General features: G+C 37.8%; 1 protein-coding gene across 9 annotated transcripts in view; it reads left to right on the top strand.

The window, feature by feature from the left end:
- The window catches only part of SP4 (Sp4 transcription factor), a 112,766-nt gene that overhangs the window by 89,925 nt on the left and 9,170 nt on the right, over positions 1-13,671 (top strand). For 2 of the 9 annotated variants that reach the window (XR_008998509.1, XR_005023110.2), the window contains one exon: positions 11,163-11,302. The exons of 5 other annotated variants lie outside the window; for them this stretch is intronic. Coding sequence is in view for 2 of the 4 variants with exons in the window: in XM_057504576.1 (XP_057360559.1) it covers positions 11,163-11,185 (23 nt within the window). In the remaining 2 variants the exon portion in view is untranslated. 2 more of the 9 variants (XM_057504576.1, XM_057504575.1) reach the window with 2 other exon arrangements.

Raw genomic sequence — 13,671 nt, forward strand, 5'->3', positions numbered from 1 at the left:
GCAAATGGTAGGATTTGTTTTCTTCTTATGGCTGAATAATATTCCATTGTGTATATGTACCACATTTTTATCCATTTATCTACTGATGGACATTTAGGTTGCTTCCATTTCTTGGCTATTATAAATAGTGCTGTGATAAACATAGGGGTGTATGTGTCTTTTTGAAACTGGGCCCCTGCATTTTTTTTTCAAGATTTAAAAATTTTTATTTTATTTATTTTATTTTTATGTTTATTTTTATTATTTTTTATTTTTTTCTTTTGATATCGTTACTGTACAATTACTTGAACCACATTATGGTTACTAGGTTCCCCTATTATCAAGTACCCCCCACATGCCCCATTACAGTCGCTGTCCATCAGCGTACTAAGATGGTATAGAATCTGAAGGGTCCCCACCCATAAGATGGCGAACTTCCTGCTTCTCTTCCGGGTCCTCAGTTCCCACTGGCACCACCTGAAGCCCAATCACCCCTCGCCCCCCTCCCAATCCCAGCACCTAGCCAATAGCCACCAGCCCCGTAGAAGTGACACCTCAATCACCCCATGCCCCTTCCTATATAACCCAGCACCTTTCCCTAATAAAGCGGAATTATCTGGTGAATTGCTGCTATGTGTCGCTCCTTCCTTTCAGAATCATTACTTGTCTTCTCTCTTTATAGTGCCTTTCCCATGTCCCCCACCACTACATTATGTGCGCTAATCATAATGCCCCATTTACCCCCTTATCCCTCCCTTCCCACTCATCCTCCACAGTCCCTTTCCCTTTGGTAACTGTTAGTCCACTCTTGGGTTCTGTGAGTGTGCTGCTGTTTTGCTCCCTCAGTTTTTTCTTTGTTCTTATACTCCACAGATGAGTGAAATCATTGATAACTTGTCTTTCTCTGCCTGGCTTATTTCACTGAGCATAATACCCTCTACCTCCATCCATGTTGTTGCAAATGGTAGGATTTGTTTTCTTCTTATGGCTGAATAATATTCCATTGTTTATATGTACCACATCTTCTTTATCCATTCATCTACTGCTGGACACTTAGGTTGCTTCTATTTCTTGGCTATTGTAAATACTGCTATGATAAACATAGGGGTGTATATGTCTTTTTGAAACTGGTCTCCTGCATTCTTAGGGTAAGTTCCAAGGAGTGGAATTCCTGGGTGAAATGGTATTTCTATTTTGAGTTTTTTGAGGAACCTCCATACTGCTTTCCACAATGGTTAAACTAATTTACATTCCTACTGCAGTGTAGGAGGGTTCCTCTTTCCTCTTTCTCCACATCCTTGCTCCAAATCCACATTTGTTGTTTGTCTTTTGAATGGTGGCCATCCTTCCTGGAGTGAGGCAATATCTCATTGTGGTTTTAATTTGCATACATTTAATTTGCATGATTAGCGATGTGGAGCATGTTTTCATGTGCCTGTTAGCCATCTGAATTTCTTTGGAGAAGTGTCTGTTCAGGTCCTCTGCCCATTTTTTAATTGCATTATTTGCTTTTTGTTTGTTGAGGTGTGTGAGCTCCTTATATATTTTGAATGTCAACCCTTTATTGGATATGTTATTTATGAATATATTCTCCCATACTGTAGGATGCCTTTTGGTTCTATTGATGGTGTCCTTTGCAGTACAGAAGCTTTTTAGTTTGATATAGTCCCACTTGTTCATTTTTTGCTTTTGTTTCCCTTGCCTGGCGAGATATGTTCATGAAGAAGTTGCCCATGTTTATGTCAAGAGAGATTTTTGCCTATGTGTTTTTCTAAGAGTTAATGGTTTCATGACTTACATTCAGGTCTTTAATCCATTTTGAGTTTACTTTTGTGTATGGGGTTAGACAATGATCTAGTTTCATTCTCTTACATGTAGCTGTCCAGTTTTGCCAACACCAGCTATTGAAGAGGCTGTCATTTCCCCATTGTATATCCATGGCTCCTTTATCGTATATTAATTGACCATATGTGTTTGGGTTAATATCTGGACTCTATATAATATCTGTTCCACTGGTCTATGGGTCTGTTCTTGTGCCAGTACCAAATTGTCTTGATTACTGTGGCTTTGTAGTAGAGCATGAAATTGGGAAGCAAGATCCCCCCTGCTTTATTCTTCTTTCTCAGGAATACTTTGGCTATTCAGGGTCTTTGGTGGTTCCATATGAATTCTAGAACTATTTGTTCCAGTTCGTTGAAGAATGAATGCTGTTGGTATTCTGATAGAGATTGCATTGAATCTTTAGATTGCTTTAGGCAGGATGGCCATACTGATAATATTAATTCTTCCTACCCAAGAGCATGGGATGAATTTCCATTTATTAGTGTTCTCTTTAATTAAGAGATTAAGAGTGTCTTGTAGTTTACATGGTGTAGGTCTTTCACTTCCTTGGTTAGGTTTATTCCTAGGTATTTCATTCTTTTTGATGCAATTGTGAATGGAATTGTTTTCCTGATTTCTCTTTCTGCTAGTTCATTGTCAGTGTATAGGAATGCAACAGATATCTGTGTATTAATTTTGTATCCTGCAACTTTGCTGAATTCAGATACTAGTTCTAGTAGTTTTGGAGTGGATTCCTTAGGGTTTTTTAATGTACAATATCATGTCATCTGCAGATAGTGACCATTTGACTTCTTTCTTACCAATCTGGATTCCTTGTATTTCTTTGTTTTGTCTAATTGCTGTGGCTAGGACCTTCAGTACTATGTTGAAAAAGCGGGGAGAGTGGGTATCCTTGTCTTGTTCCTGATCTTAGGGGAAAAGCTTTCAGCTTTCACTGTTAAGTATGATGTTGGCTGTGGGTTTGTCCTATGTGGCCTTTATTATGTTGAGGTACTTGCCCTCTATACACATTTTGTTGAGAGTTTTTATCATGAATGGATGTTGAATTTTGTGGAATGCTTTTTCAGCATCTATGGATATGATCATGTGGTTTTTGTCCTTCCTTTTGTTGATATGGTAGATAATGTTGATGGATTTTAAAATGTACCATCCTTGCATCCCTGAGACGAATACCTCTTAATCATGGTGCATGAGCCTCTTGATGTATTTTTGAATTCGGTTTGCTAATATTTTGCTGAGTATTTTTGCATCTATGTTCATCAGGGATATTGGTTTGTAATTTTGTTTTTTTTTGTGGTGTCTTTGCCTGGTTTTCGTATTAAAGTGATGCTCGTTTCATAGAATGAATTTGGAAGCATTCTCTCCTCTTCTATTTTTTGTAATACTTTAAGGAGAATGGGTATTATGTCTTCTCTAAATGTCTGATAAAATTCAGCAGTGAATCCATCTTGCCTGTGGGTTTTGTTCTTGGGTAGTTTTTTGATTATTGATTTAATTTCATTGCTGGTAATTGGTCTGTTAAGATTTTCTGCTTCTTCTTTGGTCACTCTTGGAAAGTTGTATTTTTCTAGAAAGTTGTCCATTTCTTCTAGGTTATCCAATTTGGTAGCATATAGGTTTTCATAGCATTCTCTAATAATTCTTTGTATTTCTGTGGTGTCCATCATGATTTTTCCTTTCTCATTTCTGATTCTGTTTATGTATGTAGATTCTCTTTTTCTGTTAATAAGTCTGGCTAGGGGTTTATCTATTTTGTTTATTTTCTCAAAGAACCAGCTCTTGCTTTCATTGATTTTTTTTCAATTTTTTTATTCTCAATTATATTTATTTCTTCTCTGATCTTTATTATCTCTCTCCTACTGACTTTGGGCCTCATTTGTTCTTCTTTTTCCAATTTAAATAATTGTGACTTAAGACTATTCATTTGGGATTATTCTTCCTTCTTTAAATAGGCCTGGATTGCTATATACTTTTCTCTTAGAACTGCCTTCGCTGTGTCCCACAGAAGTTGGGGCGTTGTGCTTTTGTTTTCATTTGTCTCCATATATTACTTGATCTCTGTTTTAATGTGGTCAATGATCCATTGATTACTTAGGAGCATGTTGTTAAGCCACCATGTGTTTGTGAGTCTTTTTGTTTTCTTTGTACAGTTTATTTCTAGTTTTATGCCTTTGTGGTCTGAGAAGTTGGTTGGTAGAATTTCAGTCTTTTTGAATTTACTTCTGCTCTTTTTGTGGCCTAGTGTGTGGTCTATTCTGGGAAATGTTCCGTGTGCACTTGAGAAGAATGTGTATTCTGCTGCTTTTGGGTTCAGAATTCTGTAGAAGTCTGTGGGGTCCATCTGTTCTAGTATGTTGTTCAGTTCCTCTGTGTTCTTACTTATTTTCTGTCGTAGGTGAGATCTGTACTTTGAAGTGAGTGGTGTGTTAAAGTCTCCTAAAATGAATGCATTGCTTTCTATTTCCTCTTTTAATTTTGTTAGTATTTGTTTCACATATGTAGGTGTTCCTGTGTTTGGTGTATAAATATTTGTAATGATTATATACTCTTGTTGGACTTACCCCTTATCATTATGTAATGTCCTTCTTTATCTCTTGTGATGTTTTTTGCTTGAGGTCTATTTTGTGGGATATGAGTACTGTATGTAACACCTGCTTTTTTCTCCCTATTGTTTGAATGAAATATCTTTTTCTATCCATTCCTTGACTTTTAGTCTGTGTATGTCTTTGGTACTGAGGTAAGTCTCTTTTAGGCAGCATACAGATGGATCTTGCTTTTTTATCCATTCTGTTACTCTTTTGTCTTTTGATTGGTGCATTCAGTCCATTTACATTTGGGGTGATTATCGATAGATATGTACTTATTCCTATTGCAGGCTTTGGATTCATGGTTACCAAAGGTTCAAGTGTAGCTTCTTTACTATCTAACCATCTAACTTTAACTCACTTATTATGCTATTATAAACACAGTCTGATGATTCTTTATATCTCTCCCTTGTTTTTCTTCCTCCTCCACTCTATATGTTAGGTGTTTTATTCTGTACTCTTTTATGTTTCCCTTTACTGATTTTGTGGATAGCTGATTTTATTTTGCCTTTAGTTAGTATTTGGTTGTTCTACTTTCTTTGCTGTGATTTTATTTTCTCTGGTGACATCTATTTAGCCTTAGGAGTACTTCCATCTAGAGCAGTCCCTTTAGATACACTGTAGAGGTGGTTTGTGGGAGGTAAATTCCCTCATCTTTTGTTTATTTGGGAATTGTTCAATTCCCTCCTTCCAATTTAAATAATAATCTTTCTGGATACAGTATTCTTGGTTCAAGGCCCTTCAGTTTCATTCATTAAATATATCATGCCATTCTCTTCTGGCCTTTAAGGTTTCTGCTGAGAAGTCTGATGATAGCCTGTTGGGTTTTCCTTTGTAAGTGATCTTTTTTCTCAGCAATTATTTCTTCAGAGACACTTTCTATCCCTTTTTCTCTCTTCTTCTTCTTCTGGTACCCCCGTAATGCCCATATTGTTCTGTTTGGATTGGCCACATAGTTCTCAATGTTCTTTCATTCCTGGAGATCCTTTTATGTCTCTGCCTCAGCTTCTCTGTATTCCTCTTTTCTTATTTCTATTCCATTTGCAGTCTCTTCCACTTCATCCAGTCTCCCCTTAAATTCTCCCATTGTTTGTTTCATTTCTGCTATCCCCCTCCAGAATTCATCCCTTAGCTCTTGCATATTTTTCTGTAGCTCCATCTGCATGATGATGACTTTTATTTCAAATTATTTTTCAGGACAATTGGTGATTTTGTTTTCACCAGGCCCTCTGGTGTTAGGGGGATTTTGGATTGAACCAGGTTCTTCTGCCTTTTCATGGCGATAGAAGTGATCGCCAGCAAGTGGTGCATGTGTCAGTTCGGAGAACAAAGTCCCTTCCTGCTTGCTGGTTGCCTTGCCCTTCTCTGCTGCTTGTGCTGGTCAACTGCACACAGCCTCTGGGTTAATCCCCTGAGTTGCCATGGGCAGGTTGACCCTCGGGATGGCCTAGGGCACTGGTGGGAGTCGTAGGTGAGTGGTGTGTGTTCTCCTGCGAGAAGAGTGCCCCTTCGTGCTTTCTGGACTCTGTGCTGGTCTCCTCTGCCTGTGCCAGGCAACTGTACCCAGGGAGTAGCCTCTGGGTTGATCCCCTGAGCTGCCATGGGCGGGGCAGCCCTCGGGATATCCTAGGGCACTGATGGTGGTTGCAGGCAAGCAGCGCGTGTTTGCCATGAGAACAGAGCTCCTATGTGCTTCCTGGCCCCTCACTGGCTTCCTCTACCTGTGCTGGGTACTGCGCACAGGGGGCAGCCTTTGGATTAATCCCCTGAGCTGCCATGGGCAGGGCGGCCCTCGGAATGGCCTAGAGCACTAGTGGTCGTTGTGGGCGATCAGCACATGTTCACTGTGTGAGCAGAGGTCCTACATACTTTCTGGACTCTGTGCTGGCTTACTGTACCTGTGCCTGTCAACCGAATGCAGGGGGCAGCTCCTGGGTTAATCTCCTGAGGTGCTGTGGGTGGGGTGACCCTCAGGATAGCCTAGGGCATTGGTGGTGTTTGCAGGTGATCAGCGTGTGTTCTCCGCAAGAGCAGAGCTCCTACATGCCTTCTGGACTCTGCGCTTTCTTACTCTGCTGTGCCAGTCAGCCAGATGCACGGGGCAGCTCCTGGGTTAATCCCGTAGCTGCCGTTGGCGGGGCAGCATTCGGGATTCCCTAGGGCACTGGTGGGGGTTGCAGGCAAGCAGTGCGTGTTTGCTGCGTGAATAAAGCCCCTTTGTGCCTTCCGGGCTCTGCCCTGGTCTCTGCTGTCTGTTCTGGGTAGCTGTGCACAGGGGCCAACCTCTGGGACTGGCCCAGTTAGCTGTGAGCTGGTAGAAGACTGTGTGGTTGCTGTGGGTGGTTCTGCTCCCCTACTGCTCTGCAGCAGTGGTGGGTCAGCTGGTTTGCTTGCAGTGCCAGTGGGTGTGGGGGGGAATGAACATCAGGCTGCTTATCGTTGTGAGGGGCTTCAGAACTGCGTTGCCACCCAGGGGCTTAGGGTGCCTGAAATTCCTTAAAGTTCATAACCTGCTGAGCTGAGTGTGCCAGGACGGTTTTTTCCACTTGTTAAACCCTTGTCCCTTTAAGACTTTTAAAGTGCCCACTTTTCTTTTGTCCCAGGGGAGCTGGCTGTGGGAACTTGTTTGCAGTCTTAGTCTCAGAGTTTGCTTTTCTGTTTCTCTAATATCCAGTACACCCTGCAATGTGTGTCTGTGTTCCTGGTGCAGATCACCAGGGCTGGTTATTTAGTAGTCCTATGCTTCCACTCCTTCCTCACTCTGATTCTTTTCCTCCTCCCAGTGAGCTGGGGTGGCATGAGTGCTGGGTCATGGCTTTGTATCTTACCCTCTTTGTGAGATGTTGAGTTCTTGCAGATGTAGATGTAGCCTGGCTGTTGTACTGCATCTTCTGGTCTGTCTTTTAGAAATAGTTATATTTTCTATATTTTCAAAATATATATGGTTTTGTGAGGTGATTTCCACCACCTTACTCTTGCCACCATCTTGAGAATCTGATTGACTTCTTTACCAAGGCCCCAAACTTAGTTCCTTGAGCCAAGTTGAGTGATGAGTGATAAGTAAAAATGAACCATGGGAGCTGTAGAATAAATACATTCACACAGGCAATAAACTGTAACAATTTGCATTTCTGAGCCCTTTTAGTGTTCCAGAATTGTTCTACATGCTTTTTTTATCAATTTTTTTCCTGAACTCATAAATCCAACTCACAAATAAAATCTGATATATTAGGACCCAGAAGTAGTACAGTGTTTTGGAATCATTTTGTGGCAATAGATAAAAAGGCAGAGGTCAGTTCCTGTAGGATGTTACATACTATTTTATTTTATTTTTCTGTAATTATAGTTAATAGGGAACTACTGAAAGTTTTCAGCAATTATTCAGATTGTCATCTTTTCATTTGATGTTCACATGGAGAACAGATGGAGAACAGATTTATAGGGAATAATTTTGAGACCAATTAGCAAAGACAGTAGGGATTGTTGATAAGGTCCTAACTAACACTGGTGGACAGAAAGTTGTAATGAGTATTTGGGATAGGTAAGTGATGTTTGTGTAGTAAAATTGACAGGACTTGATTATTAAATGTGAGAAAAGAGATTATAGATACTAATGACTACTACTACCAGTTGAAGTGGAGAATACAGGAGAAGAATGTTAAAGAATTTCCCTACAGTTCTGTGAGCTTGCTTCTTGTAGTTTAGGACTCTATTGTTAGTTGCCTCTGTTTATATTATTTGTTACATTTTCTTGATGGAATGAGTCTTTCATTACTATGAAGTATTGGTCTTTGTCTCTCATAACAGTTTTTATCTTATTGGTCTAGTATTAGAATGGCTATTCCAGTTCCGGGTTTACATGATACATCTTATTTCTGTCTTTTCATTTTAGCCTGTGTGTGTGTGTCTTTGAGTATAAAGTCAGTCTCTCTTAGCATATAGTTCGATAATTTTTTTATAACTATTCTGTCAATATCTGTCTTTTAATTGGATAGTTTAATATATTCATTTTTAATGCAGTTACTGATAAGGACTTATGCCATTTTCATATTTGTTTTTATGTTTTGTATCTCTTTGGTTTCCTTATTCCTTCATTGACATTTTATGTTAAATAAATACTGTGTTAATTTATCTTTCATTTCTTTTACTCTGTGTATGTGTGTGTTTTGTTGTTGTTTTAGGTATTAGTGGTTGCTTGTCGTTGGGGGATTGCACTTTGCATTTTATAGCAGTCTAGTTTGGATTAACACCAACTTTATTTCAGTAGTATGCAGAAATTTTTCTCCTATATAGTTGTGCCTCCCTATCTACTGTTACTTTCACCAGTTAAAACTTTTTGCATTGTGTATACATCCACACAATTTAAAATTACTGCTTTATGCAGTGGTATTTTAAACCAGAGAAGAGAAGAAATGAGTCACAAGTTAAAAACACATTTATACTGTCTTTTATATTAACTGTGTAGTTACCTTAATATGATGTAGTTTTTTTTTTTTATGTGGATTCAAGTTACTGTCTAGTGTCTCTTCATTTCAGCCTGATGGAGTCTTGTTAGTATGTCTTATAGGTGCAGATCTGCTAGTGATGTCTGGAAATATCTTAATTTCTCCTTATTTTTGAAAGGTATTTTTGCTCTATAATTCTTGGCTGACAGGTTTTTTCTTTTCTTTTTTAATTGCAATATACTTGAGACAAGATTTTTTTTCTTTATGCTCTGTATCATTCCACTGCTTTCTGGCTTCTGTCATCTCTAATTTAAAAGTCAACCGTTATTCCTATTGATGATTCCTTTTGGTTGATAAGTCACTTCTTTCTTGGTTCTCTCTTTCTGACTTTAAATAGTTTATTCTGTATCTTAGTGTATCTTTTTATTGTATATTAATGATTTTCATCAAATTTGGGAGAATTTTCAACTAGCATTTCTTCATGTATTCTTTCTTTAAATACCTGGGACCAGTAAACCTCTCCCCTTTTAGCTGAGAGGCTTTGTGTACATGTTGCTGCACTCTCTAACACTCAGCTAGACAGTTGACAACTCTGCCTTAGCCTTCACTTCCTGCATAAGCAGTACTTCAAAGGTTAGGTACAGGTGAGAGTTTGGGCCCTTCAGGTCTTTCCTGAGCAGGCTCACCTGGCATGTGGCCTTCTAGTTTCAAAGAATAAGTCAGAGCTTTTCAAAGCCCTTATATATATGTTATCCTCAGCTTTTCCTTTTAAGCTTTTTGTTTAGTCTTATTATTTGTCCCAAGTATTATTGCCTTGGGCATCCAGGAAGATAAAACACTTGCCTATAATTGTTTTAAATGAACATAAGCCTTCTCTGCCCCTGGAAAACGACTTTTTGCATTGGGCTGCCTCCAATTCAAGTACAACAGTCTTTTAAATTGGGTCTTCCATAGGCCAAATAATGACAATTATCTGGGAATGAGGTTTTGAAACACATGCTCTCTTCTGCTTGCTCTGGTGGCTGCCAGGCTGCTAAAAAGTAGAAATTGAAACTGCAAAGGTGAAAACACCATGAAACTTGCTGTTCTTACACAGTCATTTTTCTTAATAACCACTCATTGAATTAATGCAAGCCTTGATTAATTTCCAGAGTGAGAAAGGGTTAATTTTTATCATTTTTTTCCCAGTTTTCTGATTCCTAGAGAAGGGAATTTTGAGGTTTTTGACTTTACCTCTCTCATGGCTTTTGTTTTTTTCCCCTTGTTACTTCTGAAAAATTGTAAGGATGAAAGAGTTGTTGAGTTTTGTTTGTGACATGTTGCTGTCTCTGGCACATCTAGAAGATGTCAACTTAAAGTTAAACTTAGGAATCTAGATCTTGATATAGTCATTCATGTATAGATGATAATTAAAGCTATTGGAATAGATTAAGATTGCCCCAAAAAAAGTTTTAATGAGCTTGATCAAAAGGTTCTGTATTTGAATAGATAATTGCTAAAAGAGGAAATGAAAAATAACTCATTATGCAAATTGTGTCCCTATAAATTTATGGTCTCAAATCTCAGCCAATCTCTCAGAACAGCCTACTAATCCTATTCTTTTTTTGTCAGCTCCCGGAAGAACTACGACCTTAATAATTATCTATACCTTCTTTAGTCTTATTTCCCTTGTCATTCCCCCTCATCTTTCTTCCCTTTCCTTCCAATCTTTGCTACTTTAATAAAATTTAAGCCATATGACTACTCTCAAATTATCATCCCTCTCTATAATTTACTTTTATCCATAGGCAATGATAGAGAATTGAGAGTCTTCATGGAAAGTTTTGCTTAGATATTCTAGACTGGGGTAGATAAGAAAGAGTGTCCAGGAGGGACTGATAGGTTGAGGCATTGGAGGGAAGGGTTGGAGCAATCCAGGGACTACAGGTCTCTCAGTTTGAATAACTATGTTTTCTTAGAATAAATAAAAAATGATTTCTTCAATGTGGGTCATATATAAAAACCTGGTAATTTTTAGTAAGAAATTGTATATATGCTATGCATGGACATTTGGTGAGTTACTCATTGAGCAAAGGGTGTGTTTTTTACTTAGCTATAACAAATACTAGACAATCAAAAATGCCCCAGTAGTGTGTTGATTTGTATTTCTCAGATACTTAATTTCAGGTCTGAATCCCCAGTATCTATGAATGTGACCTTATTTGGAAATAAGTTTGTAGATTAAATGAATTAAGATGAGGTCATACAATGCCTAATGCCTTGGATTTAGGACCTGTTGGGCCCTAAATCCAGTGACTGATGTCTGTGTTAGAAAGGGAGAAGACACAGATATAAGGGAAAGGCCTTGTGAAGACAGAGGCAGAGATTGGAGAGATGCAACTACAAGTCAACAAATGCCAAGGATTGCCACAAGCTTCCAGAAGCTGGAATGATGCAAGGAAGGATTCTTTGGTGGGAACATTGCCCTACTGACTCCTTGATTTTGCACATCTAGCCTCCAGTACTGTGAGAGAATAAATATTTGTTGTTTTAAGCCACCTGGTTTGTGGTATTTTCTTATGGAAGCCCTAGGAAACTAATACAGTTACTTTGTTCCTGAAATTTTTAATTTATAAATACAGAGGTTTGTTATCAAATAACAAACTTAGATATAACATTAATGATTCATAAACTATGCCTTATATATTGTGTCTGTATAGAGTTGAGGTGAACATTTTAAAAACTAGATTATAGACAAAACTATGACAGCCAAATAATTGGCTCTTGATGGACTTTGTGAATAAATAAAGCCTAAAAGATCTGATTTATTCCATTGATTCATTCAAATCTATGATTCCATTTGAAAAGCTAAGCAATTTTTTTTCTGAGAGAAATGACTATTAAGAGTCATGCTAGGATAATCTAATGTAGTCTCTAAATATGAATTTTCTACTTAAATCCTTTTAAAAAACCATCATATTTTAATAATCATGTAATACATCATGGCATTCTCTTTAATAATGTAGGTGAAAGAGGCAATTTTTATTTTCTATATTTAGTTTATTGAACCAAAATTATTTGGGTTACATTCCTGAGATTTTCTTAGGTAAAATTTGGAGTTTGCCCTTGACATGCTTTGGATACTTACAATGAAAATATTTCATAGCTTTTCAACCATGTAATAAATAAATAAGCTATAATTTATTTTCTTGTTAGGCTTTTTTCCAAGGCTATATCTTGTTAAAACTATTTGATTTCTGTTGCTGCCATAAAAAACCACCACAAATTTAGCAGTTTAAAACAGCACACATTTATTATGTCATGGTTTCTTTAGAAGTCTGAGTAGGCTTGGCTTGGGTCCTCTGCTTAGCATCTCATAAAGTCAAAATCAAAGTATTCGCTGGGCTGGTTCCTTACCAAGGGCTCTGGGGAAGAATCTCCTTCCAAATTAATTCACACTGTCAACCAAATTCAGTTTTTCCCATTGTAGACTGTAGATTTGTATTTCCTTGTTTGCTTTAAGGGGGTTTGGGCGGGGGCTGGGGTGTTGCTGGTATTTGCTCCTGGAGGCATTCCTTCTCATACTTTCCAGGTGGTCCCCTTCAAGAATAGCTAGCCAAGTCCCCCTCACACTTCTGATCTCTCTGATTTCTCCTGCTGCATCTCTCTGACTCCAGCTGAAGAAAGTTTTCTGCTTTTAAGAGCTTGTATGATTAGATTGGGCTCACCCAGATAATTCAGAATAATCTCCCTATATTAACCTCTGTAACCCTAGTTACATCTCTTTTGCCATGTAATAAAACAAGTTCCAGGGATTAGGGCATGGATATCTTTGAGAGGCCATTCTGCCTACCATAAGAAACTTATACCAACAGTTTTGGTGATTAGTTCCATTAGTTATAAAAAGTATTAACCTACTAAGAAATAATTATAAAAATAACTGAAGTAATTATAAGTGTAAAAAAGATATGTAGTATATATAATTAGTTATAAGAAGTCTGTACCTCCTTGAGGTAAAGTGTAATGATAATGTTTGCTTAAAGTAGGAAATACAGAAATTATCTGAAACCACAGAAAACACACTTCTCTATGGAAAAGGATAATAAACTGAAAAGTCATTCTCCTAATGATAGTTTATTTTATAACAATTTACTTATTTTGAGATTCTAGCCAACTTTCATTGCTTGAAATTAACTGGACATCCAAATGATTTAGAACAGACAGACTAGAAAGTCCACACATCATTTCCTATGTCTTACAGTGTGCCACTCAGTAGCTGGGGTCTTGAATTTCTTTCTTAATTAATGTTGGTAGCTCCACGTGATTGCTAAAGACTCTCAAAATAAAGCTTCTTAAAGGCAGAGACTGTAATTTGTTCATTTTTATATCATAGGTGCCTGACACACTGTAGATGTCCCATAAATATTTGTTGAAAAATGACTGAGTTCAGAAACATTTCATACCTAAAAAAGTATATTTATTAAAACACCCCTGTGTACAGGTTGATCACCCAATTGATTCAGTGCTTATTGAATGATCTCATGCCTTCATACCATCACTACCTGGTTTATTATTATTCTTGGCCATTGTTGCTATAAAAGAACATAGTTCTTCAGTTGCACTCCGGTGATGTAGCATAAAAAGCCCAAACTAGAAATCTAGTGCCTTGAATCCTGCTCTGATATTAATAAGTTGTATGGTTCCCAAGCAAATTAATTAATTTCTGAGCCTTGACTTACTCACTTTATAAAATGAAAATGTAAAGTAAGGTCTTTAAGATTTCTTCCAACTTTAAACCCTCATTTAGTTGTTTTTGCCCTTACCTAGGTGTCACTGTTCAT

This window comes from Manis pentadactyla, chromosome 7 (assembly GCF_030020395.1).
Source record: "Manis pentadactyla isolate mManPen7 chromosome 7, mManPen7.hap1, whole genome shotgun sequence".
NCBI classification, from domain to species: Eukaryota; Metazoa; Chordata; class Mammalia; order Pholidota; family Manidae; genus Manis; species Manis pentadactyla.